Genomic DNA, 26912 nt, shown 5'->3' on the forward strand with positions numbered 1-26912 from the left:
TTTATTCTCAACATTTTATCTCGACTTTTTTCTCGAAATTTAACGAGTTTTTTTCTCGTAATTTAACGAATTTGTTCTCGTAATTTAACGACTTTTTTCTCATAATTTAATGACTTTATTCTCAACATTTTATCACAACTTTTTTCTCGAAATTTAACTAGTTTTTTTCTCGTAATTTAACGAGTTTATTCTCAACATTTTGTCTCAACTTTTTTCTCGAAATTTAACGAGTTTTTTTCTCGTAATTTAACGAGTTTATTCTAGTAATTTAACACATTTTTTCTCGTAATTTAATGACTTTATTCTCAACATTTTATCTCGTCTTTTTTCTCGAAATTTAACGAGTTTTTTCTCGTAATTTAACAACTTTAATCTCGAGATGGTTTTATTTTTTATTATTGCTTGGCCCTAATCCTCTTCCGTACATGTCAGATTTGTTTGTGCTGTTTGATTAAATTTAATCTCAAAGTGAAACACTGTTGAAAGTGGTTTGGACTGAGCACAAAAACACACTTGTAGCCAATCAGCAAATCAGCAGTTTTTTTTCTGTTTCTTGTTTCTTTTTTTCCTCATGGCTCTACCCGCCTGAGCGAGCGGTCCAAGGCACGCGTTCCAGTGGGAGGTCCAACGGAGGACTTCGCCACATACGTGGAGTGGGTGCTGGTGAACAACAACTCCCCGTTCACCATCTGCCCAGCTGAGGATGACACCAGCAACACTCCACATCCAGAGACCAGCCACCCGCCACCGGCTACGTGCATGATGGAGAAACGAGAACCCAACGCAGACCGTGGAGATCAACCTGCCAGGACGAACGAGACCGAACCTGAGGAGAGGACGGAAGGAGTCTTCGCCCCGGGGTGTGAACCGCTAGGTGTGTCTGACCAGGTGCGTGAGCCCGTTACGTCGTGTGTTGTCGAGGAAGTGTTAGTGGAGTTCGAGGGCTGGGAGGAGAGCCCCGCCCACAACCTCACCGCGGTGGATGGGATTGCTATGGCCACTGAAACATTTTTGGATTTATTGGATGTGTTTGAGGAGGTGAATTCCCTTTGTCTCCTTTCCCCGCTGGTTCCGTCCAGCCCTGTGTCTTCTGTGTTCCCTCCCAGCCTCCCTCTCCCGCCTCCTCAAACTGCCTGCTCATCATCTCTGCCTCCTCTGGTACCCTTCAGCCTCTCTTCAGCTCCATCACTCAAGCGTATAGACTCGATTCGAAGCTTCAGGCCACCAGCGTCACCTAGATCAGAGGATCTCCTGGCTCCGCCTCCAGCCTTCGAACCCAACACTCCGCCATGGCTCCTCCCTCCCTCGGCTCCACCGGAAACCCTCAGCCTCAAGACTCCACCGGGCTCCCTCGTCCCACAGGCTCCGACTTGGTCAGTTGTCGTCCAGCTTGCACCTTCGGTTTCACCTGGCTCCTCCTTCCCCCCGTCTCCTCCTTCGTCCTCTGTTGCACCGCCACCGTCTCAGTCTTCAGGTTCCCGGACTCCACCTCGGATGCTCGTCGTCCCGGCTCCATCTCGGTCTCCAGATCCAGCAGTGTTGGTTAGGCTCTCCGGCATGCCAGCTCCACCTGGATCTCCATCGGCTGTCCCCAGGGTGGCTCTCCACTATGGCGTCTCCTGTTCTCGACTCCACCCTGGGGCCTCATCATGGTTGGTCTCTGGACCAACATCTGGCCCCTCCTGCTCCAGGCTTCCACTTGGCTCCTCCCACCCTCCACTCCCCCTTTGACTGTTTTTGTTTTCTGTTGACTTTTGTTTTGTTCCTCTGCCCTTCGCCCTCCTCCAGAGCCCCCGTTTTGGTCTGTGCGAAACCGTGTGCTGCCAGTTTATCCAATAGTGTTTCGACATCACAGGTTGCCAGTTAGCGGAAAGCACCACGTATCGCAGCCATGGAAACCAGCAAACAAACTGGGTCAGAGAATCGCAGATTCTACCCGACCTAAAAAGCCTCTGCATCCATCTATAAATCTCTATGAACGACAGCATATTAAAACAACACAGATAAATCAACTCATCAGCTTTCATTGTCAGTTGCGCTCCCTCTTGTTGCGTGTCCTCGAGCTGCCAACCCGCGTCTTTGAAGGAGGGGGCGGGGCAAACAATATTTTGAATTTGGACTGCAGTACCTATTTCGACCACTGGGTGTCATTCCTACATAGAGCCCCTTTAATATGCTAAAAATTCTTCTTTAGTACTTCTTAAGATAATCTTAAGAACATCTAAATGTTTTCAACTGTGTTATTTTACATATTTATTATTTACTACTTGTAGTACACTTGAAGAACTTTTAGTATATTAAGTACTAAATTAGTGCACGAAAATAGAGCACATTATGGAGGAGTAGTGAAATAAAGTGTATTTCACCTGGCAATTGTGCATTTTAGTACACATTTAACCTGCATGTTTCATTTTTCATGAAAATCCATTAAAATAGAACATAGTGACAATATATTTAAAACGGCACTAAAATTTTATGTGAAGCGTTCATAGCACATCAAAGTAACCTCTGTCTTGTCTGTCAGTGTCAGTCTCTAGCTCTGTGATTTTTCACTGCGTGAGAGCATGAGGTCACTATCCGTTATGTTGGCAGCCCTGCCTTGTTGAAATGCTGGAGCAGAATAAGTCACTGAACTGGATAAACTAGTTCATATAAATGAGTAAAAACACAGAGATGACCTGATAAATAATTCTCTTTTCAGTCACATTGTAAATAGATTTTAAATTTAAATTGTTGACATTTAAGGAATTCATTTGATTAATTCTAACTCAGTTCTATTAGTTAAATTTAATTAATAATATTGCTTCTAATCTGCTTGTAAAAATTTTATGGAGTAGATATAGTGCACGTCCTGATTTTGCTGAGTTAGATGCGTTCCTGGGTCAACATATTTTGTTGATCCTCGAACAACATTCCAGTCTGAAAATTTAGTCTTAACCCTATTCTTACCCCTAAACCTAACCCTATAAGTTATCCCTAAAATCAGAGGGAAATGATAGATGAATAACACTGATGTAGAAGCACCAATTAATCATTTTCTAGACAAGTAAAAATTATTTTCTTGTTTTCAGGAAAAATAAGTCAAAATTAAGTGAGTTTTTCCTTAAAACAAGCAAAATAATCTGCCAATGGGGTAAGTAAAATAATCTTATTTCAAACCAAACATAAGCTATATAATCTTGTTTTCAGTTTGAAATAAGATTATTTTGCTTACCCCATTGGCAGATTATTTTGCTTGTTTTAAGGAAAAACTCACTTAATTTTGACTTATTTTTCTGAAAACAAGAAAATAATTTTTACTTGTCAAGAAAATGCTTCTTGATTTAAGAACTTTAAGATATTTTGACTAGAAACAAGACAAAAACTCTAAGTAAGAACAGCATTTTTTGCAGTGTATTAAATAAATAGTGTGTATATATAAATCGTTTACCCTAGTTTCTGTAAGAGCAATACTCTGTACTCCTGCAAACAGCACACATTTGCTTGTAATTAATTTATTTTTGACTGTAGAGATTGCACATTTGCGGGAATTATACTGGGCAATGGGATCTGCTTGAACCCCAATTTTTGTAACTTAAGTCGAATTCCACCACGCCTTCCTCTCTTCCTTGACTTTATATTAAGATTTGGATTTTCATACCTTGTACTTTCTTAAAAATCAGTACTGCATTTCACCTCAGTCCTTGGATAATTCCCAAGCAATTGAAGTAAAAATTCCCGACGGTATTGTTGCATTGAGTAGGACCGCGTACCGTTGGCTGAATGTCTGAAGCATACGGCACATGTAATGTATAAGCATTTCATTTATTCTGTCATGATGGCAGAACCTGATGTTGCTGAGTTCAACATGTTCCTGGGTCAACATTTTTGTTGATCCTGGAACAACATTCAAATCAACCAATCAAATTATGAGGGACAAGTTTACAGATTATGTCAAGTTTAGGCTTAAAATGATGAATAGTTGCTTCTACATCAGTGTTATTCATCTATCATTTCCCTCTGATTTTTGGGATAACTTATGGGTAGGGTTAGGTTTAGGGGTAGGAATAGGGTTAAGACTAAATTTTCAGACTGGAATGTTGTTTAAGGGCCCTGATCCTTTTGCAACAGGTGCTGAAACAATCTTGGAGTTATTTGGAAGTGAAAGAGACAATGTGCAGTAATTACTGTAAAATGCACTTATTGCATTACTAACTTCTGTAGCTTGTCAGTTTTATCTCTATCACCATTTTTCATATTTTATCACTTTAGGTTTGGCCATTAGTTGATTTGTATAAAATCACATTAAAATTAGAAACGATGACCACAGTAGCTTCTGGAAATTCACTTCACATTCTTTCTGTTGGTCTGCTGGACATTTATACGAACAGATTCAACACTTATAAACTTTCTAAACAATATTGTGTGTTTGCTACAGTATTTGGGTGTGTTAGATCACTGCAACACCTCATCAAACTACTGTGACAGGACTCTGTTTATCTGTGTATTCAATTTGATGGGTAATTCCATTGAAAAAAGATATGATCTGCTTCATTTGTTTATTCATGATCCGTTACTGTGTTTCCTTACAGACTGATTTATTTGTGCTACACCTCTACCTCACTCAGGTGAGTGTTTTTCTCTTCTTTTTTTTTCAATCTGTGGCCTGGTTAGCATGTCTACGGAAGAGGATTAGGGCCAAGCAATAATAAAAAAATAAAACCATCTCGAGATTAAAGTTGTTAAATTTCGATAAAAAAGGTCGAGATAAAATGTTGAGAATAAAGTCATTAAATTACGAGAAAAAAGTCATTAAATTATGAGAACAAATTCATTAAATTATGAGAAAAATTTCGTTAAATTTCGAGAAAAAAGTCGAGATAAAATGTTGAGAATAAAGTCATTAAATTACGAGAAAAAAATTAATTTAACAAATTTGTTCTGGTAATTTAATGACTTTTTTTCTCATATTTTAACGAATTTGTTCTCGTAATTTAAGAAATTTGTTCTCGTAAGTTAATGACTTTTTTCTCATAATTTAATGAGTTTATTCTCAACATTTTATCTCGACTTTTTTCTCAAAATTTAACAGCATTTTTCTCATAATTTTAACGACTTTTTTCTTGTAATTTAACGACATTTTTCTCATAATTTAACGAATTTGTTCTCGTAATTTAACAAATTTGTTCTCGTAAGTTAATGACTTTTTTCTCATAATTTAATGAGTTTATTCTCTACATTTTATCTCGACTTTTTTCTCGAAATTTAACAGCATTTTTCTCATAATTTAACGAATTTGTTCTTGTAATTTAACAACTTTTTTCTCATAATTGAATGACTTTATTCTCAACATTTTATCTCGACTTTTTTCTCGATTTAACGACATTTTTCTCATAATTTAACGTTTTATTTTTTATTTTGTTCTCGTATTGCTTTTTTCTCATAATTTAATGGTTTATTCCCTATCTCGATTTTTTCCTTTTTTATCGAAATTCCTTTAATCTCGTGGTTTTATTTTTTATTATTGCTTGGCCCTAATCCTCTTCCGTACATGTCAGATTTGTTTGTGCTGTTTGATTAAATTTAATCTCAAAGTGAAACACTGTTGAAAGTGGTTTGGACTGAGCACAAGTGTGTTTACTTGTAGCCAATCAGCAGTAAGGGGCGTGTCCACTTATGATGGGGGAGAGAGAGTGAGCAAGAGGGAGAGATGGCCATGAGACATTTCAAAGAGAATAGGTCAGATAAAAAAAAATCACTGGAAACGACATGGCTACATTTGCAACCATGAGTACAAGAGGTCCGTGTACTTTTGCGTCCATTCGTTTTTCCTTTTTAAACCAGATATGAAATATGGAAAATGCGGTTTCTTTTTTTTTATTTTAACACTGATGAATAGAATTAGCAGATACAAGCTAATTTTCTTTATGCAAGATTATTATTTTGTGAAAAATAATAAAAATGATACACAACTTGTTTTTTAATATGTAAAAATGCTAAATTTAATTTCCAGTGTTTTGCGTCATACACACAGACGCTAAAGCGCCCTCTAGTGCCTGTTCCTCTGGCGTCAACTCGCTTCAAGAGCCTGCCTAAATGACATTGATTAATTTTCATTCGTTATACTACTATTATTATTATTTTTACATTTATATTTTAACCTAAACATTACATTTCTAAACCTTACAGCCTCTTGTTTAGCGCTCTAACATTATCGAGTTGCCGCTTGTGGTCTCAATCCCGTCATTTTGCTTTTTACTCTGTTTTATATGAATAAAGGCCAAAACGACATCTAAATTACTGTGACTTTTTCGTCTGACTCTGTGTTTTATATTGTTTTATATTCAGAACTTGTTTGGGATTAGAGTCACTTTAGCTATGCCATGCTGTTCAAATTGAAAATATACCAACATTTGTTATGATGACAAAATTATACCCCAATATGTGATTTTCATGAAGACAAAATTCCCATGCCCTTTGCCTCAGTGGAAGTTTGACATGAAATATTTCTCAATTACGTTACGGCCGCATCGCTGGACATTAACGCTTTACGTGGCTTAGGCCTAATCCTAAAACAACATCCAGGGAGAAACTATTTTCTCGCACATTTTCTTGTCATCAACAGCATCTAAGGCTAAGACAACGGCAACGTAAACAAAGTGGAAGGACAATATTTTTATGTTAAGCATTTATAATGGTTTTCTATAAGTGGAAAACGCGGTTGAAAGCGCATTGCCTTCATATTCGGCCTGACCTGCTTGTCTGCATATCTTTATTGGTCATTTAATCAGTGTCTTAATGCATTAAGCGTTTTCTTCATAACTGTGTTTTATTTTCTAGGAAAATGCTTAACGTGTTATTGTGTTTATAGCGGGCTGCTTATAAGGTGTAGTGAATTTGCTCCTCCAATATCACCTACATTAAGCCACATTAAGCACTTATTTTTCATGTTAAGCACTCAGAATGTCTCAGTATATTATCTCTTGGACATGCGGCAGTATCGGACCCCTCGTGAGTGAGAATGGGATGGAAATCAAGTGAAGTATTAGCTATCATGTTTCAGAGACATGGCTCTCGAAAGTGTGGGAGAAACAACAATTTTACAAAAGAAAACTTGTAAATTGACATTTCTTCGACTTTAATCTGTCCATTTTTAATTTTGGTTTATAATGATGCAAAACATAATAAACAAAAATCTGAAAAGAAGTCAATATTTATTTTGTGCACATGAAATTTGTGTATTCGTTTTTAATTTAAATTTTGGTATTCACAATAGCATTTAAAAATAAAACAACGGTTCGTTTTTTGTTTTTCTTGACATGGTTAAAAAACGAAAAAGGAATGGACACAAAACACACCCGATTCAACTCCTGCAGTCTCTACTAATTAGCTGATGACTTGAATCAGGTGTGTTAGATGAGGGTGACATGCAAAATGTGCAGTGGTGGGGGGTCCCCAGGACAGGTTTGAGAACCACTGCTTTTGTATATATGCAGGTCAAGGCGTTGGTTTAGGTTTTTTTGGCATCTCCATGTGGTCCTGTTCAGTATCACAACTTGACTTGTCTAAAATGTAAACAAGCTCTTTGCTGTTGCACACACTGTACACTGTGAATTCTCAAATGTTTTTTGCTGATTTTTTTTCATGGATGCTTTGGTGTACATAAATGTATGAATTAAATGAAAAAATATTGTGTCCTTTTTTGGAAAGACATCTAAACTTACCATGAAAAAAGCTGAAACATAAAATCACACTTCAATCTGATGGTTTACTTTGCTGGATATAGGCAATGATGGCAAAATGGATGTGTTAAACAAGAAAAAAGGTGTATGCTTAATTTCAAGATAAGTGTCCGATTAATCGCGATTAAAAAAATGAATCTATTGACAGCCCTAATTTAAAGCCGTTGTCCTCCATGTTACTTTGCCGTGTATTGATAATGTAACCCTGCTGTTGGTGAGTGTCATGTTCCAGTCTGCTCAAGTTCAAGGCAAATGGTTGCTTTTGCTCAATTTTGGACTACAATAAACTGCACTTGGGTTCATCAACTTACCTTCAGTTGGACTAATCGTTACAAATATGGAGCTTGTTGTGTGCTTTGAAACCACTGAAAATTGCAGGATAGTAGAACATGCCCACTGCGCAATGTGACGTCGGAGTGACGTCGTTTTCGTGTCATTTTTGGACGTCCAAATTCGGTCCATTGAAGGGGTTGTTTTGTAACGCCAGGCGATGTCTTTTTTCGACGTCTTCCGCATGTCTAATGCTAACGTTCTTGGGACCTCCGTGTAAGGGCTATTTATAGTCCAATTGTGGTCGTTTGTGGATGTCTTTTCAACATCAAATTTAGATTTATTTTGGACGTCGTTTTTATAACTTCTATAATTGTGGTCCCATGTTTCCAGAGGGTGGAGGACATGTTTTCTGTGCCAGTTAATTTTCCTGTAGCTTTGTTTGGCTCAACAGCTAGTTTCAACAGGAAGAGAGATGCATACGAAGGTGTAATGCATTTCCTGTTGAAACTAGAAGTTGAGCCAAACAAAGCTACAGGAAAATTAACTGGCACAGAAAACATGTCCTCCACCCTCTGGAAACATGGGACTACATACAACACTACAGTTATACAAATAAATCACAATTCAATATCACCATTTTCATCTTTATTCAAAAATAAATGCAGCGATGCAGGCTGAAATGCTGTGCCGTCATTTTGCAATGGTTGAACACTCGCTCGAAATGCCTGCCGTGTTGCCTCGGCCAATCAGAGTGCCGTTTACTGGTTGGGTTATGATGATGTGCTGCCTCGACCAATCAGAGTGATGTTGACTGTTTTTTGTCTCTCTGGTTGAAATCCAAAGCCCTTGATAGAGAGTTGTCCTCGCCTGTCCTTTAGCTGCTGTTGGTTCTTTTTAAATTAGAAATAAGGAGGATAGGCCCACAAATTGCATTTCCAAATAAATAATCAAACAGATACATGCAAAAATGCATGTATGCATAAAGAAATAACTTGATTAGGCTACTTTAAATAAACCAGTTAAAGAAAAACAGGAAAATGTAAAAAAGAAAAAAAAAATGGCCTGAATAAATAAATAAATAGGCATTCACATAATAAATCGTGTTTGTTTATAAATGATCTGTATGTGAAGAGTTCAGATCTGAAATTCTTCTAGAATGATCATTTTTATAAAGCCTGTATAGTTAAGTACTTTCACTTAAATGACAATTAATAGGTAATTTGCATAGCCTTTTAAGTGAAATTATTGAACTTAAATATACAAGTTTGATAAAAATGATCATTCTAGAAGAAAATTTCAGATGGCACTTAGTGGCTTTTGCATCTGAACTCTTCATGTATTAATCATGTTGATAGGGTCTATAAAACAAATATTACATATTTATCATGTAAATTTCCTGCACCTGTTATAGACGTCCAAATGACGTCCAAAAAAATGACCCAGTTCAAAGGTCAAATGTTGAACGTCAAGATGACGTCCAAGTTGGGTCATGTTTGGACGTCGAATAGATGTTCAGAAATGGTCATGGACCTAATATAGACATGATCTGCACGTCTATCCGACGTCCAATGTTTAGTGGGTGAGTTCACACAACACCACATCTTGCACCTGCAGTGCTTCTGTGAAAACAATAAAACTATAGGCTACATAACATATATATAAAAATAAAAAGGAATGTTTAGGCCAATAGGCTTATGCGAAATATATTTCGCTTAAATAATTAGGTCTACGGATTAACAAAACGAAAGAAAATGTTTTTTGGTTCATTGTGGCGCACTCCAAAGATCTAAGAAAAGAAACTGAGACATTCTTGCTTTCGTTATTTGAGTGTCTTTTGTAAAAGTATGAATGATGTGTTGCTTTTATGACCATAAATTACAGAGTACAGTTTACCGTTTTTTTTAGAACGAAAAATTATTCCAGTGGTCTCGCCGGCGCCTCACGTGCACATATGCAAATTTTTGCATTGGATTCTTGACGAATGAGAAAGGTAGGCTTCAGATTCACTTTAAATTAATTCATTTTGCATCTTATTTAAAAAATTACATTATTAACCATTATTTTTTCTAATTAAACCTGTTTTGGAACGTTAATAATACAGAAGGAACGCTGGAACACAAACATTAAAGGGTTAGTTCACCCAAAATTGAAAATAATGTCATTAATTACTCTCCCTCATGTCGTTCCACACCTGTAAGACCTTCGTTCATCTTCTGAACACAAATTAAGATATTTTTGATGAAATCCGATGGCTCAGTGAGGCCTGCATAGCCAGCAATGACATTTCCTCTCTCAAGATCCATTAATGTACTAAAAACATATTTAAATCAGTTCATGTGAGTACAGTGGTTCAATATTAATATTATAAAGCCACAAGAATATTTTTGGTGCACCAAAAAAACAAAATAACGACTTATTTAGTGATGGCCGATTTCAAAACACTGCTTCAGGAAGCTTCGGAGCGTTATGAATCTTTTGTGTCGAATAATGATTCGGATCGCGTGTCAAACCGCCAAACTGCTGAAATCACGTGACTTTGGCGATCCGAATCATGATTCGACACAAAAGATTCATAATGCTCCGAAGCTTCATAATTCTTTCTTTCTTTCTTTCTTTCTATCTGATATAGATAGATAGATAGATAGATAGATAGATAGATAGATAGATAGATAGATAGATAGATAGATAGTGTAAGGGTGGAACTCCTACAGCGGTTCAGACTGTAAGGTTTGCCGAGCGACTAAAGAAACTTTATCAGTAAGATGTTAGAAAACTGTACATTTCTTGTCTATTACCACCCACTGCAACTTATACCAACGACGGAAATAAGCGCAGTTATAATAGCAAAATATGTGGGAGAGCGTTGCTATAGTGTGACAATATTGTATTGCAATAGGGAGCACATTAATGTTACTAAATCAAAACTAGTTAGCACATCAATTGTAATTGAAAGGGTTTAATGACAATATCTGATTATGGTTACACTTAAAATAATCACAAAATAGATGTATGAGATGATAAAATCATATACCATTAATCGTACACAGCATGTATGAAAAAGTTACCTGAGAGAGAGAAAGAGAGAGAGAGAGAGAGAGAGAGAGAGAGAGGGCCAGAGAGTGCCCAAGAATCCAAGAAAGAAGAGCAGAGTATCAAAGAGACCAGAGCAACAGTTACAATCTTCTTTTATCCCTTCCTTGACCATGTGACCAAAACTCAAATGTGAGACATTCAAACTGACCAATCAGAAGATTTAAACTTCCCCCACTGTACTAAAGGTGTGACCATTTGTAGACCCCCAATGTCTTGGCCTCTCAGGGCTTGATCAATATCAGCACCTTTGTGCCTTCCAAATGGCCCTTGTAGCAAGAGAGAGGGGTTGAAACAGTAAAGCAAATGTCTTTGATTATTTTAAAATATCTTTAGATATTTTCAATCTTACAATAGATAGATAGATAGATAGATAGATAAGTTTATGAGTTTCAATGAGTTTCAATGGATTAGAAATAGTACACAGAATGGCACTTGAGTCTAATTGAGTTTGAGTCTAATGGGCTTCCGTAGTTTAAATTTGAATTTTGACTGTTGGAGTTTGAACAGTCTTGGCTCATTTGAACATTCCATCAATGAAAGTCAATGGGATTTTTCCGAGCTTTAACTGTCATTTTTAGGAAAACCGTAAGACCGATCAGTTAGAGAAGATATAGCAACTCGAGTCAGAACAGTCTGAAGGTCAACACTTGCAAGGTCCAGAAAGGTACTAAAGACATTGTGAAAACAGTCAATGCTGACGCAGGAGTCGGCCAATAATGAGTCGGCGTTCTGACGTGGAAGAGCTGGACGTAAACAACGTATGAGAATGACAGAAGAGAAGAGATTGTTGAATAAAGTGGCTATTTTTGTTTTGTTTTTGCACACAAAAAGTATTCTCGTCTCTTCATAACATTAAGGTTGAACCACTGCAGTCACATGACTGTTTTAACGATGTCTGTAGTACCTTTCTGGAGCTTGAAAGTGTTGATTGTATTGCAGTCTATGGACGAGTCATGCACCTCTCAGATTTCATCAAAAATATCTTAATTTGTGTTCTGAAGATGAACGAAGGTCTTACGGGTGTGGAATGACATGAGGGGGAGTAATTAATGACAGAAATTTCATTTTTGGGTGAACTAACCCTTTAAGCTCTGGGTATACTTTTGTTTTTTTTACGCGTACACTAGTGTACGAGCACAGTTAAACGCACAGCCTTGGAAAGTATACTTCATTTGACTCATACACATACACAGGCGTTCTACGCATGCGCAGTTTTGAGCAATCTCTCTCTACGAGGTACAACCCATGTAAACATCTTTGTGTTCTTTCATGCTGTTGTACAAATTAAGGTACTTTCTAACCTCTTCGCACAATCTCTCGTCTATATAGGCCTCCATTGTCGCTGTAGCTTGCATGCGTTCCGGTCTGTTCTGTTTATGCAGTTTTTCTTTGACTACCTTCTGAATCGACACCTCCAGGGCCAGTGCCAACTGTTTTCAGTTGAAAGTAGCTAAAACTGGTCGCTAAATGTTGCTAGATGATGTCATACTGGCAAGACAAGTGATGTATATTAATATAAATATAGATCAGTGGGCGAGATAAGGTTCATCCAAGAAGTTGCTAGATTTGACTTTTTAAAAAAAGTCTCAAAAGGGGTGGGGAAGTCACTAAATCTAGCGACAAAATCGATAAATTGGCAGCACTGTCCAGGGCAAGGTTGCCACCTTGTGTATGAACTAATTACTACAAAAACTAAATTAAATGCGCGCGTGCGGTGTGCGTACAGTACAAGCGTACTCTTCTGATAACGAAATCGCGTCATGCGCCTGCACACACATGCAACACAAAAACAACAGAAGTTTTATTGCAGAACACAAGTATCCACTGATTGCATCTCTTATTTCTTAGAGGAGAAAGAGTGCACCAGGACAACTTTCAGTTGAAAATGCCACAAGGGTGAGTACAACACTTCCTTCCCTCAACAGTTTTGCTCTAACTTATTGTGACTTGAGTGGTGAGTTCTTAAAGGGTTAGTTCACCCAAAAATGAAAATTATGTCATTAATGACTCACCCTCATGTCGTTCCACACCCGTAAGACCTTCGTTCATCTTCAGAACACAGTTTAAGATATTTTAGATTTAGTCCGAGAGCTTTCTGTCCCTCCATTGAAAATGTATGTGCAGTATACGGTCCATGTCCAGAAAGGTAATAAAAACATCATCAAAGTAGTCCATGTGACATCAGTGGGTTAGTTAGAAGTTTTTGAAGCATTGAAAATACATTGTGGTCCAAAAATAACAAAAACTACGACTTTATTAAACTCTGGATCTTAAAAATGTCTTAGAAAATGCTGAGATTAACATTAACTAAGATTAATAAATCCTGTATTGTATTGTTCATTCATTGCTCATGTTAATTAATGCTAACAAAATGAAACCTTATTGTAAAGTCTTACAATTTTTTTATATATATATAAAGAAAGTTTGCCATAAGAGTGTTAAATTAATTTTTAAAGTTTTAAAGTTAAGGAATCTTAAACTGGTTCAAACTAGGCTACTGTATATGTTTGGGACATGGCTTTTAATGGTGAGCCTTTTATTTTTGTAATCAGGTTCTCAAAGTATATTATAATTTGGATTTAGAATTATCGACCAATATATCGGTTAAAGGCTTTAAAATGTAAAGAATTATCAGGATCGGGAAATTTTCATAACAGTGCATCCCTGCTGTAAAGGGTTCAAATATGCAAATTATCCTTAAACTGAAGAATCTGCAGGATCTGGAGGGTTTTTCTGAAGAACAGAGCTCAGTTTAACTGCTCAGAACAAACAAGAGACTCATGAACAACCATCACAAAACACAAAAACAGCCGTAGATCATCCAGGTAATGACAGACAGTATGAAGAATCAGTGGTATGTAAACTTTTAAATGGGGTTATTTTTATAAATTAAGCTATTTTTTTTGTCTTATGGATTATATGTAAACATCTTTTATGTAAAATATCTTATTCAGGACAGTACTAAATAAAAAAATAATATGCATTCTGTATGATCCCTCTTTTGTTAAAATAATTAACATTTTGCAGATTCTGCAAGGGGTATGTAAACTTTTCCGTGACAAAAGACAGGACCAAAGACAGTTCAATTGTTGCTGTGTTTTCTCTAGTCACTAGCCAGTCGCTAAACAATTGCGTTCATGCGACACCGGAAAGTAATATGATTGGCTGTTGTCACATGATGTTGGCATCAGCACCAAGCTTCAGATGCCCTCCGTCAAGCGTTGATGCCCCGTGTGAATGCAGCGTTAGGTTAGGTCTATTACAGTTATTTACCGTAGTAAGGAAACTTACTGTTAACCAACTAACAGATTTTTATCACAGCATTTTTGCAGTCTTTCACCATTAAAATCACAATATATATATATATATATGTGACCCATCACGGAAACCAGGGACACAAGTCGGCAGCACAACTATTGAGCAAACTGAGAAAGAAGCATTTTTTTTTTTTTTCAAAAATGGTGATTTTCATTTTTTTGCAGAATCTGTTAGTTGAGATCACGAAGAAGCATCTCCGTGTTTTAGGTAGCAGTATTGGTTTATTTAAAAGCGTACATTTTGAGGTTGAAATCGGCTTGTTTTTCTGGGATTCTATCTCACAGTAGGGGCGTGCCATTGTCTGTTTGTACTTCCATACTGGAATCGGATAGGCCGGCTTTTGTTTCTTTTGTTATTGCCGCCGCCCTCCAAGGGAAGCGTGGCTACTTATTTATGCAGCGCTCTGGCCGGCTCTTGCTGATATCAAAATTTAATGAAGATGGACGCCGCAAAGAATATTGCAGACGAGCTGAAACGTGGCCGTTACACCGAAAATGTTTTGAAGTACAACATACGGCTGGATTCTTTAGCTGCAGAAAAAGAGTGGCAGGACATGCAAATTATTGGACATTTAGAGGCAAACAGACGCATAGTGCGAACTTCGGAGATGGTTACATCCACAAAGAAGACCCCGACAAAGAGAAAGTGTGCCCGAACAACTTATTTCATCTTTTCTGTTTCTTATGGGGTGAGTTTCCATAAACATCAAAGTTTGTCGTTTTGTGTTCATTCTAAGAACACGTAGGCTACACGTTATCTCATGTGTCTATTGTTATTAGCTAGCTCAGGACTGTCGTTTTAATTGTAATCGTTAGCATCGTATCACTTGCCAAAAAACCCCATTACTATAATGGGCTTTTATATAGTAATGTTAGCATCTGCTATTAATTTGAATAACGCTTCAACTGCTTGAATTGACTGGTGTGAATGACTTAGCTCATGTAAACCTTACTATTCTTGAATTGAATGTGACGCTAATAATTTTAGCCAGTTACTACTTAACAAGGATTTACTAATGTAATAGTAAATGTATCAGATTAAATTCCTACGTAAGTAAAAGTATAAAGTATCCGTAGCCGTAAAATGTGCGTTATAAGTCAAAAGTAAAAGTATTGAAGAGTTTAATGTACAGGATTTTTTTAATCCTTTGACTCAAACCAGGTCTAACCACTAACTGAGGTCTAAACCAGGACTATACGGTTATTACAGAATCCTGTTCAAAAAGTCCTAATGTCAAAAAAGATAAATTACTGACATTTACAATGCACATTATCCTTTATTATTAATAGTATGCGGTCCGATTTTCCCGTCGCGTCTGCCGTTGCTATGCAACCATGCAGCTTTACAGGGGGTATGGCTTATCTAAATGAGATGTAAATGAGCCCTATTGTCACTCCCAGCAGGTGAGAACAGGCGAGAACTGCAAAATCTTTAGGTCATTTTCTGCCCTTTGAGCTTTTTTGAGTGCCTACCTTCAAATGGCCACAACTTCTCCAAATATTATCAGATTTCCATGTGTTAAAAACTCAAAATGCCCCAGAACCGACTTGTGTCCCTACTTTCCGTGACTGGTCACATATATATATATATATATATATATATATATATATATATATATATATATATATATATTTTTTTTTTTTTTTTTTTTTTTTTTTTTTACAGTGCATGTCATAGGATGTCACAGAACAATTTCAAATCAATGTGAAGATATCATTTGCAGCTCAAAAGGTTATTTATATGAAGAATTTATCTTGAGGCCCTTTTCATTTTCATAATTTATTTCTATATGCGTTTCCTCCTAACCTTATGCTTGCAGATTAACACAAGTGTTTGTTTTATTATTCATACCACAACAATAAATGTCTTTTATAGATATTTTATAATACATCATCATGAAAAAGACTTTGAAAATGGTCTCTTAGTTTTAAATGGACAGCATTATTTAATCATGTCTGGGAACATGAAAAATGTGTTTATTGGGGTTTAAAAAGTTAAACATTTAAGCATTTCACAGATTTCTATGTACTCTAATTATATAACACTATACTGTCAGCATACAAATGAACTACATTAATGCATTTATTTTCATTTAAAGGGATGGAAATTGACCAAAAAAGATTAGGCTTAACAGATTCCTTGTCCTCTAATGCAGTGGTTGCATAGAGATCGATTTAAGACTCAAACTCTCTTCCCGTGCGAAGAAAATGGTGTCATCATCCAGCTTAAGTAAATTCAGTATTGATTAATTTGGTTGTAAGAATTAATAGTTATTAATTTAGTTAATTTATCTATATATCAGCACTGGAGCAAAACAGTGATGTCGTCGTCTAGCTCTGTTCTGTTTGCATACAATGGAGTCAATGCAGGCAGATCAAAACACTGTTGAATATCAAGTGTCCCCAACTAAGCAAGCCAAAGGTGAGAGTGGCAAGGAACCCAAACTCCAGGTGACAAACAGGTGATTAAAAATGGAAAAAAAAACCTTGGGAGAAACCAGGCTCAGTCGGGGGGCCAGTTCTTCTCTTGCCAACAGTGAACAGTGTCTCCAAGAGTCGCCAATAACTAGGGCACTTTCAACAGGATTCTCAGTGGGTGCGTCACTGCATGGGGAGAACCTGTTTGATGTTCTTATTGGAACGGAAAGTGGTGTTTTCCGCGGCTAGGCCGTCTCACAGTCACCCCGTTGGCCTGCTGCGTGGGCTCTACAGCCCGAACCGAACAATATACAGAGTTCACTAAGCTAGTTGCATCCAAAACAGTATCTAAAGCCCCTGCATTCTTAGTATCCTCAATTTAAGTTTGGATGCGTGTCTCTAATTCAAGGCAAGGCAAGGCAAGGCAATTTTATTTGTATAGCACATTTTATACACAATGGTAATTCAAAGTGCTTTACATAAAGAGGAATAATAAAAATAGAACATAAGGAATAGAAATAACAGTAAAAACAGAGAATTTTGCTATCTGGATGGATGAGCTAGGAAGTCTCAGAGAGTTTTGTTGTTGTTGTTGTTGTCCGTCAGAGTGGATCTAAACGGATCTATCCATCAGAGCAGATCTGAATGGATCTTCCTCACACGATAGGACTGCTACCTGTTAAGGCACTTCAAACTGATACACAAAGTTTCAATCTCCCCTTTTGCCAAGACACCTCAAACTGCACCACACAGCCCTAATCCCCCTTCCGGAGATATCTTATCTATGCAACGCAGTTCAAATTTCCCCTTTGGAAATTTCCCCCTTTGGAAAGTGTCCTGACTGTAATCCAGAGATATCTTAACCATGCACCACAGCTCAAATTTCCCCATGGTTTGTACCAAATTTTAACCTAATCACAAATGCTTTCTTCCTAATTCTCCCAGCTCTTTCAACCAGACAGCAATATTTAAAATGCATTAAAAGTCAGAAAACAAGATGATACATAAAAGATATAAAATACATTAAAAATAAAATAAAAACAGGAAAAGGAATTAAAAGAATAAAAAGATAATACGTATAAAATAAAGTGCAAACAGTTCGGACATAGCACAGTGCTCAATCAGCAAATGCATAGGTAAAAAGATGTGTTTTGAGTCTGGATTTGAATGTGGCTACTGTTGGAGCACACCTGATCTCTTCTGGAAGCTGGTTCCAGCTGCGGCTGGCGTAACAGCTAAAAGCAGACTCTCCTTGCTTTGAGTGAACCCTTGGTATTTCTAAGTGACTTGATCCTTATGATCTGAGTGATCTGTTAGGTTTATATTCTATGAGCATATCTGCAATGTATTGAGGTCCTAGGCCATTGAGTGATTTATAAACAAGTAACAGTACTTTAAAATGAATTCTAAATGCAACTGGAAGCCAGTGCAAGGACCTGAGGACTGGTGTGATGTGTTCATGTTTTCTGGTTCTGCTCAGAATCCTGGCAGCAGCGTTCTGTACGAGCTGCAGCTGTCTTATGGTCTTTTTGGGAAGACCAGTGAGGAGCCCATTACAATAATCCACCCTGCTGGTGATGAAAGCATGAACAAGTTTCTCTAAGTCTTGACTGGAGACAAAGCATCTAATTCTTGCAATATTTTTGAGATGATAATATGCTGATTTAGTTACTGTCTTTACATGGCTACTGATACTCAGGTCTGACTCCAAAATCACACCAAGATTCCTGACTTGATTTTTAGTTGTTTGACCCCTAGAGTGAAGGTACGTGTTTACTTTGAGAACTTCATCTTTGTTTCCAAACGCAATGACTTCAGTTTTGTCTTTGTTTAACTGAAGGAAGTTTAGGCACATCCAATTTTTAATTTCATCAATGCATTGGCACAGGGAGTCAATGGGGCTGTAGTCGTTAGGTGATAGGGCTAGGTAAATCTGGGTGTCATCTGCATAGCTGTGATATGCAATTTGGTTCTTTCTCATAATTCTGAGATTCTCTCTGTCAGCCTGACTATTTCCCTGCATTTATCATGTGTAAATCTCACCGCTGACAGAGAAAGCTATACTAAGCATGTGACAGGCAGTGCAAGTAACAATAAAAGGAGAGGATGACATGACTCACCATGTTTGTAGACTGATCCGACTTACCACAGTTGTTTGATGGACTCGTAGAAAAAGGAGTGCAAGAGAAAAAAACGGTAGGCATGGATAACAAGTGCTAAAATGCTAACGCGTTGTGATATCAATTTAGATTAAAAGATTAAAAGCTAGTGATGTCAAATTAATGTGATAGGCAATATTAGACAATATCTGATAATATCTGATATATGGTGATGATAATATAAAGAACAAGGAATGATAGTAAGAGATTCCCAAGTATCCACACAATTGAAAATGTGAAATTCAGTTCAACAAACAAAAAGGTAGCATTAAGTGATGTATATGCTGGGCAAACAATTAATCGCATCCAAAATAAAAGTTTGTGTTTACATAATATATGTGTAAAAAATATATAAATATATGTACAGTATATGCATGCAAATATTTCTTAAATATATACATGTATGTGTGTATTTAAATATACAAAATATGTGTATAATAACTTTTTTTTAATTTATTGTTTTTTTTTTTTTATTATGCAGGCTTTCATACAATCAGCCCCATGTACTGGGGTAAGACCATCAACAGTTCTTTGTGTATATATACTAATATGCATTTGGATTTGAATTTCATGCATATGCATTTTCATTTATTTAAAACAGCCCAGATGGCAAAGGTGTTCCCTTGTCACCATGGTTAGCCCCAATCATATGGGAAGGAACATTTGATCCCACATTGATTGATTCGATCTACAAACAACAAAACTTGACCATAGCAACTACAGTCTTCGCTCTTGGAAAGTAAGTACCTATCTCTCTGATCTTTCTTTACTTTGAGTTTAAACAATTTAAAATGCTTTAGACAATTTATTTGTAAGAGTCAGGCAGAAGGTAGCCCTTACAAAAAAAAGTTTATTCAAGTGTGCTATTAGTACACTTCTTTTAAACAAAAAAATAAGAATGTATACTTTCAGTCTACTTTTTATGTACTTCTCAAAAATATATATATTTATAGAATGGACACTACACATATTGTCAGGGTTCTGTCACTTCTGTCTAGTTTATTTCTTGGTTTCGTGACAGAGCTCTGACACTCCCGTTCTTGTCCTGTTTTTGTGTGAGCGTATAGTCTCGAGTGTTCTCGGGGCCGTGCACTCTCTTGTCTGCGTGCCTTGTTTCATGTTGGGAGCATGGCGTTCGGATCCCGGCACTCATGTCTAGTTTGGTTTCGGTTAGTTACACTCGCGCTCCCAGTCCTGTCTTTATTGTGAGCGCACGGTCGAGTGTTCTTTCACTTGCCGTGCGTTCTTGTCTCATGTTTTGTTTAGCGCCTGGTCGGTTCTTATCGGCCAGGCGCTCTTGTATTGTCATGTTTTGTGTAGCATGCGGTTGTTTCCACCTGCCGCGTGCTTTCATGTTGTTTTTGTGTTGTGTTGCACGCAGTCTGTTTCATGGGCTGCGTGCTCTCATGTTGTTTTGTTTTGTGTGAACGTGCAGCTTATGAGTTCTCATAGTTGCATGTTCATGTCTTGTCTTGTGTAAGCACATGGCTTGTGATTTGTCTTCATTGGCCATGTGCTTGTGTTTTTGTTTTGTTTGGTGTGAGCACATGGCTTGTCATGTGTTTCTTTGTGCCATGTGCTCTCATGTCTATTGTCTTGATCCCACCCATCTTGTTACCTGATTATTGGTTGATTTGCCCCACCTGTCCTCCCTCGTTACCTGCCTTGTTTGCTCTCCTATTTATTCTCCTTGTGTTTGCAGTCCTGTGCTGGTTCGTTGTCGTATGTTTCCCTTTTGTGCTACCAAGTCAAGTCAAGTTTGTCAAGTCTGTTTTTCCCCATGGGGTAGTTTTTGTTGTGTCTTGTTTTATTTTTTATTATTAATAACAGCCCTCTCTTTCCTAAATTATTGAGTCCTCGCTCCTTCCACCACCCAAACCCTGACACATATGGGATTACCTGCAGGGAATCACATCATATGCTTGCCTTGGGACTGGTACGCCAAGGCAATGGCGTCCACTATCCAGTGGATCAACCTCTGTTTGGAGACAGTTGTTCCCTTCTGCTGACCTCCAAAGCAGACAAAGAGCTGCTCTGTGCTTCTGAAGCCTCCATGGGCAGCACTTTATTTTATTTAACCTTTATTTCCACTTTACACTTTTCATTAATTAATTGTATTAATTGTATTTACACTTGCAAGTTCACCACCTGGTCCCGGATGTGAGTGGGTTGAACTTTGGGCATGTATCCAAGCCGGGGTCTCAGGATGACGTGAGACAAGGCTGGCCCGATTTGTAGGCATAATTCGCTGACCAAAAATGCTTGCAGGTCCCCAACCCTCTTGAAAGAAGTGAGCGAGGTCAGGAGCACTGTCTATAAAGGGACTCGAAGGGAGCTCTCTGTAGGCCCGAAAGGATGACAGAGAGTTCCCAAGAGGGGATAAGACATGGCATGGGAGGATTTAACCTTGTGGCGCCACTCAGGAACATGGCGATCGGGTCATGCTTTCCCAGTGACCTGCCACAGACAGCATCATGGTGTGCTGCGATGGCGGCAACATAGATTTTCAAGGTGGAGGGGGACGGTCAACCTGATTTTGCCAAGTAAGACATGTTCCTGGATCTACATATTTTGTTGATCCTGGAACAACATTCCTGTCCGAAAATTTTGTCTTAACCCAATTCCTACCCCTAAACCTAATCCTACAGATAACTTATCCCTAAAATCAGAGGGGAAAGATATGTGAATAACACTGATGTAGAAGCACCTAACCCTGGTTGCAAGCCTAAACTTGACATAAATGGTAAACTTGTCACCAAAGTAACAAAGTAAACTGGTAAACCAAAGATGCTGATCCAGGAGCATGTCGTACTTGGTGAAATCACATTCACCGGAGGGGGAGAGCCTCTGCTCCAAGCGATCTTGAAAGAAGGAAAGCACAGAGCTGACTGGACACGCCTTGTAGAGGGGTCTCTAGCTTAAGGGATGGTGTCAACTGCTACTGGCGGTAGGCCACTTAAGTCCTCCACGTCCCCTCCAGAGACCACACGTGGAGGTTCCAGAGGTCAGGACATGGGTGCCAAAGCAGGTCCTTCCTCAGGGAAATCCACCAGGGAGGGGCTATCGCAAGGGGCATCAGCTCTGGGAACCAGGTCCGGTTGGGCCAGTAAGGCGCAACTAGGAAGATCTGCTCCTCGTCCTCCCTGACCTTGCACAGTCTGTGCGAGAAGTCTCACTGGGGGAAACACATATTTGCGTCCGTGCCGAGGGTCCCCTCAGTCAGGGAATAAAACAACTGGCAATGAGTGGTCTCTTGGTCTCCAAACAGGTCTACCTGTGTCCCCGAATCTGCTTCATATCAGCTGGACTGCCTGGGGGTGGAGTCTCCATTCTCCCAGGAACATGAGCTGTCGTGAGAACACGTTGGCCACATGATTGAGCTCGCCCGGAATGTAAATGGAGCGTAGCGATCTGAGTCACCGCTGACTCCAAAGGAGATGGCGGGCCAGTTGCAACATGCGACAGGAGTGTAGACCACCCTGATGTTTGATGTGTGCTACGGTCAATGTATTGTCCTTGCGGACAAGTACATCCTTGTTGTGCAGCAGCGGTTGTAACTGGAGTGGGGCAAGGAGTACTGCTAGCAACTCGAGGCAACTGATATGCCACTGCAGTCGGGGTCCTGTCCAGGAGCCCGGGACAGCATAACCGTTGCATACGGCACCCCAGCCTTTGGTGGAGGCATCTGTCGTGACAACAACATGCCTGGACACTTGTTCGAAGGGCACGCCGGCCCATAGAAAAGCAAGGTACAACCACGGGTTGAATGTACGGTGACAGCTCGGTGTGATAGGCACACGGAGAGTGCCATGGCGCCACTTCAATCTTGGGCCTTGGCTGTGTAGCCAGTGCTGAAGCGGTCTCATATGCAACAATCCGAGTGGCGGGGTTCAGGACACGCAGATCCAAGGTTGGCCGTAACCCCCCGCCTTTTTTGGGTACTATGAAGTTTGGACTGTAAAATAGACGTGAACAGGATGCCACTGAACCTGGGGGGACACCTAGTGAACTGAATCGCATAGCCGAGTCTGATTGTCTGAATAACCCAATGGGATGGGTTGGGTAGCGAAAGGAAGAAGAGTGTCCTAAAGTAGAGGCAGTGAGTGCGGTGCACTCACGTGACTCTGAAGGTCCCCTAAGGGACAGGGCAGGGAGGCATGGGGAGACAGTGTATCCCAGAAACGTGAACTCCCTGCCCATGGCGAATGAGGGTGTGGCTGAGAGTGAGGAAGCAGTACGCCGCTCACTGTAAGCGCAGACCGTGTATGACCCAGAGATTTTGGAAACTGTTCTTTTATTGAAATGGAACAGAACAGAAATAAAACGAAACACAGGATTCTCCACCCGGCCCTCCACCAGGGGAAGGAGCGGTGGCTTTACCGTCTCCTGGGACAGAGCAGTCCCCTCCATCTATGGGCCACCCATCTCAGGGCCGCTTAGGTGTCTTCTTCATGGAGGGCTTAGCAGTCTGGACAGGCTGCATTGCCTTCCTGCCTTTCCTGATCAAAAATGTAGAAGTGTGGTTAAAATCGGTCTGCGCCAATGGACTAAAATATACACCGTTTTGGTTGTGACATGAAAATGCGGGACACATTTTTTTTACATGAAGTTTCATAATTTAAAAATAAAACATAATATACATTATTTTTTAACTTCACTTTTTAAAAAAAAATCAAAATATATATATATTTTTTAAAAACTATGGAAAAAGTGTTGATTGTGTGTATTTTGCCCTTCATTGCTGTTTATTCCCTCTTTTTTTCTGCACAGTGGCTGATTTATAGTTTGTACCACCAAAATATTCTGAGTTTTCATATTTTTTTCATATTTCACATTCATTTCATATGTCGGTAGTTTTTAACCGCGAAGGAGCACAAGTGTGACTTTTTTTCGACCCTTTAACATTTCAGAATCATGTCCATGATTTTTTTTGTGTGTTCACATAGCTAATGCAACAAAAGTCACCAAGTGTCATCCAATTTAAAATTTCAAAACGTAGAATTCTTCTGTCATTTTTGACCCACAAGGACCAGACGGTTAAATTGCACATGAGTACAGTACAAATCTCAAATAATACAGTAATCCTAAAATCTCCTAAAATTAGTAGAGTAATCAAGTAAAGATAAGTATTTTAATTATCCTAATCTGTGACCACTAAAGGTCATCGTGTCTAATTTTACTGTATTTTTCTGCTTTTATTAGAAAAGTAACTGTGTACCCCATGCCTATGGTGAATTTTCAACTAATGTATATTGTTTTTTGTTCTTGTTTTGATGGAATTTAATTGCCATCATATTTATTTCTTTTCTAATCCTTCTGTCCCTTTCTGTTTTTCAGATACACACGGTTTCTTAAAGATTTTCTGGAGTCTGCAGAGCAGAATTACTTTGTTGGATTTCATGTGCATTATTATATATTCACTGATGAACCAGAACAGGTTCCTGCAGTGGAACTGGGTGAAGGCCATCATCTGACTGTGATAAAAGTCCCTAGTTCTAACAGATGGCAGGAGATCAGTTTGAGCAGGATGAAAAGACTGGAGAAACTGATCGAGAGTCGACTGGTCAATGAAGCCGACTATGTTTTCAGCCTTGATGTGGACTCAAAGTTCTATGGTCGTTGGGGAGTAGAGACTTTGGGTCGCCTAGTAGGTGTGATACATGCATGGTTTTATGGTTCCTCTCGTGAACAATTCACATATGAACGCAGGCCAGAGTCTCAAGCATTCATTCCTTACTCTGAGGGTGATTATTATTATGGTGGAGCTGTGATCGGTGGCTTAGTGAAAGATGTATATCAGCTTGCTAAAACCTGCCGGGAGCAGCTGGAGATTGATGCATCTAAATCCATTGAGGCGGTATGGCAGGAGGAGTCTCATTTGAACAAGTACTTCCTTTATAACAAACCCAGTAAATTGCTTTCACCCGAGTATCTGTGGGATGACAGTAAATCTAAACCAGGAGAGATCAAAGTCATTCGATTCTCTCAAGTTCTTAAAAACTATGCTGAAATTCGTCCAAACCCTTAGCAGCTGATACCAGAAACATGGATATTATTTGTATTTTATTTGAACAAATATTCAGTCGTTTTTGTCTTAGTTTCATTTTCATGGACTTTTAGTTTGTTTTCCTTCAGTCACATGTTTCCCACCTGAGCTTGTCAGTTTACGTTTAAAAAGTTGTTAAGCGTTAGCTTATTACGTTTACGTTGAAATTTTATAAATTAAATTTTTACATTTTTCATAATCTATAGTCTATAAATGTTAGTATCCCCAGTATACGTCACCAGTTCAGGGGTATACATTAATTGAAAAAAGAATGCTTGTTTGGCAATGCGTATTAAACATTATAGCCACATTTTTAAAACATTTATTCTTTGTAAAATTCTGTTGAACAATGAGTGTAATGACTTTATGAATATATTAGTGTACTGTATCATATTTAATATGCAAATTTCTAGGGCCTATATATTATCAGTATGACCAAAACTTTACTGAAAAACTTGTACATAATCTACTTCATGCCTTCTATTAAGGAAGTATATTTATAGCAATATTCAAATGAAATGTAATATGCAAAATGGCAATGCAATATCGTCCCTTTGGAATTATAAGATTATATCTGACATTTGTCAAAACTGAGTTATTCACTTGACAACTTATTTACATTATTTAAATGTTGTGTACATTTTGTATTTTGTTATTATTCAGAAAACAAAAATTCTATCTACAAAGTTGAATGGAATGCAAAAACTTTGAAGCTCAATATCTCAGTATCGGGCACCTTGAAATCCTGGAGGTCAAGGACAGGTGAACATGGCGGTACTGGCAGGTAGAGAGCCTCCAGGGTGGCTCTGGCAGTTCAGGGCACCATGGCGGATCAGGCAGTTCAGGGCACCATGATGGTTCAGGCAGTTCAGGAAGTTCAGGACACCATGGCGGATCTGGAAGTTCAGGGCACCATGGCGGATCAGGAAGTTCAGGGCACCGTGGCGGATCAGGCAGTTGAGGAAGTTCAGGACGATATGTCGGATCAGGAAGTTCAGGACACCATGGCGGATCTGGAAGTTCAGGGCACCATGGCGGATCTGGAAGTTCAGGGCACCATGGCGGATCAGGAAGTTCAGGACACCATGGCGGATCAGGAAGTTCAGGGCACCATGGCGGATCAGGCAGTTCAGGAAGTTCAGGAAGTTCAGGACACCATGGCGGATCAGGCAGTTCAGGAAGTTCAGGGTACCATGGCGGATCAGGAAGTTCAGGACACCATGGCGGATCAGGCAGTTCAGGGCACCATGGCGGATCAGGCAGTTCAGGGCACCATGGCGGATCAGGAAGTTCAGGGCACCATGGCGGATCAGACAGTTCAGGGCACCATGGTGGATCAGGAAGTTCAGGAAGTTCAGGACACCATGGTGGATCAGACAGTTCAGGGCACCATGGCGGATCAGGAAGTTCAGGGCACCATGGCGGATCAGACAGTTCAGGGCACCATGGTGGATCAGGAAGTTCAGGAAGTTCAGGACACCTTGGTGGATCAGACAGTTCAGGACACCATGGCGGATCAGACAGTTCAGGGCACCATGGCGGATCTGGAAGTTCAGGGCACCATGGCGGATCAGGCAGTTCAGGGCACCATGGCGGATCTGGAAGTTCAGGGCACCATGGCGGATCAGGCAGATCAGGGCACCATGGCGGATCAGGCAGTTCAGGAAGTTCAGGACACCATGGCGGATCAGGCAGTTCAGGAAGTTCAGGACACCATGGCGGATCAGGCAGTTCAGGAAGTTCAGGGCACCATGGCGGATCAGGCAGTTAAGGAAGTTCAGGACACCATGGCGGATCAGGCAGTTCAGGACGAGGAAGGGAGTCGGAGTTACAGACACGGTGGTGGCCATTTTGGCCGAGGGCTCAGATTCAGCGGCGACCATCT

General features: G+C 39.2%; 1 protein-coding gene across 1 annotated transcript; it reads left to right on the plus strand.

Annotated features, from left to right (window-relative positions):
• The first annotated feature begins 337 nt into the window (after nt 1-337).
• On the plus strand, nt 338-25574 carry LOC125270877 (globoside alpha-1,3-N-acetylgalactosaminyltransferase 1-like). Its single transcript, XM_048194883.1, has 6 exons — nt 338-888; nt 4572-4607; nt 12936-12983; nt 19463-19492; nt 19583-19720; nt 24319-25574. The coding sequence occupies exons 3-6, from the start codon at nt 12973-12975 to the stop codon at nt 25007-25009; spliced, it is 870 nt and encodes a 289-aa protein (XP_048050840.1). The 5' UTR covers nt 338-888; nt 4572-4607; nt 12936-12972; the 3' UTR covers nt 25010-25574.
• Nucleotides 25575-26912: the final 1338 nt, after the last annotated feature.

The sequence above is a fragment of the Megalobrama amblycephala genome, linkage group LG6 (genome assembly GCF_018812025.1).
Source record: "Megalobrama amblycephala isolate DHTTF-2021 linkage group LG6, ASM1881202v1, whole genome shotgun sequence".
Taxonomy (NCBI): domain Eukaryota; kingdom Metazoa; phylum Chordata; class Actinopteri; order Cypriniformes; family Xenocyprididae; genus Megalobrama; species Megalobrama amblycephala.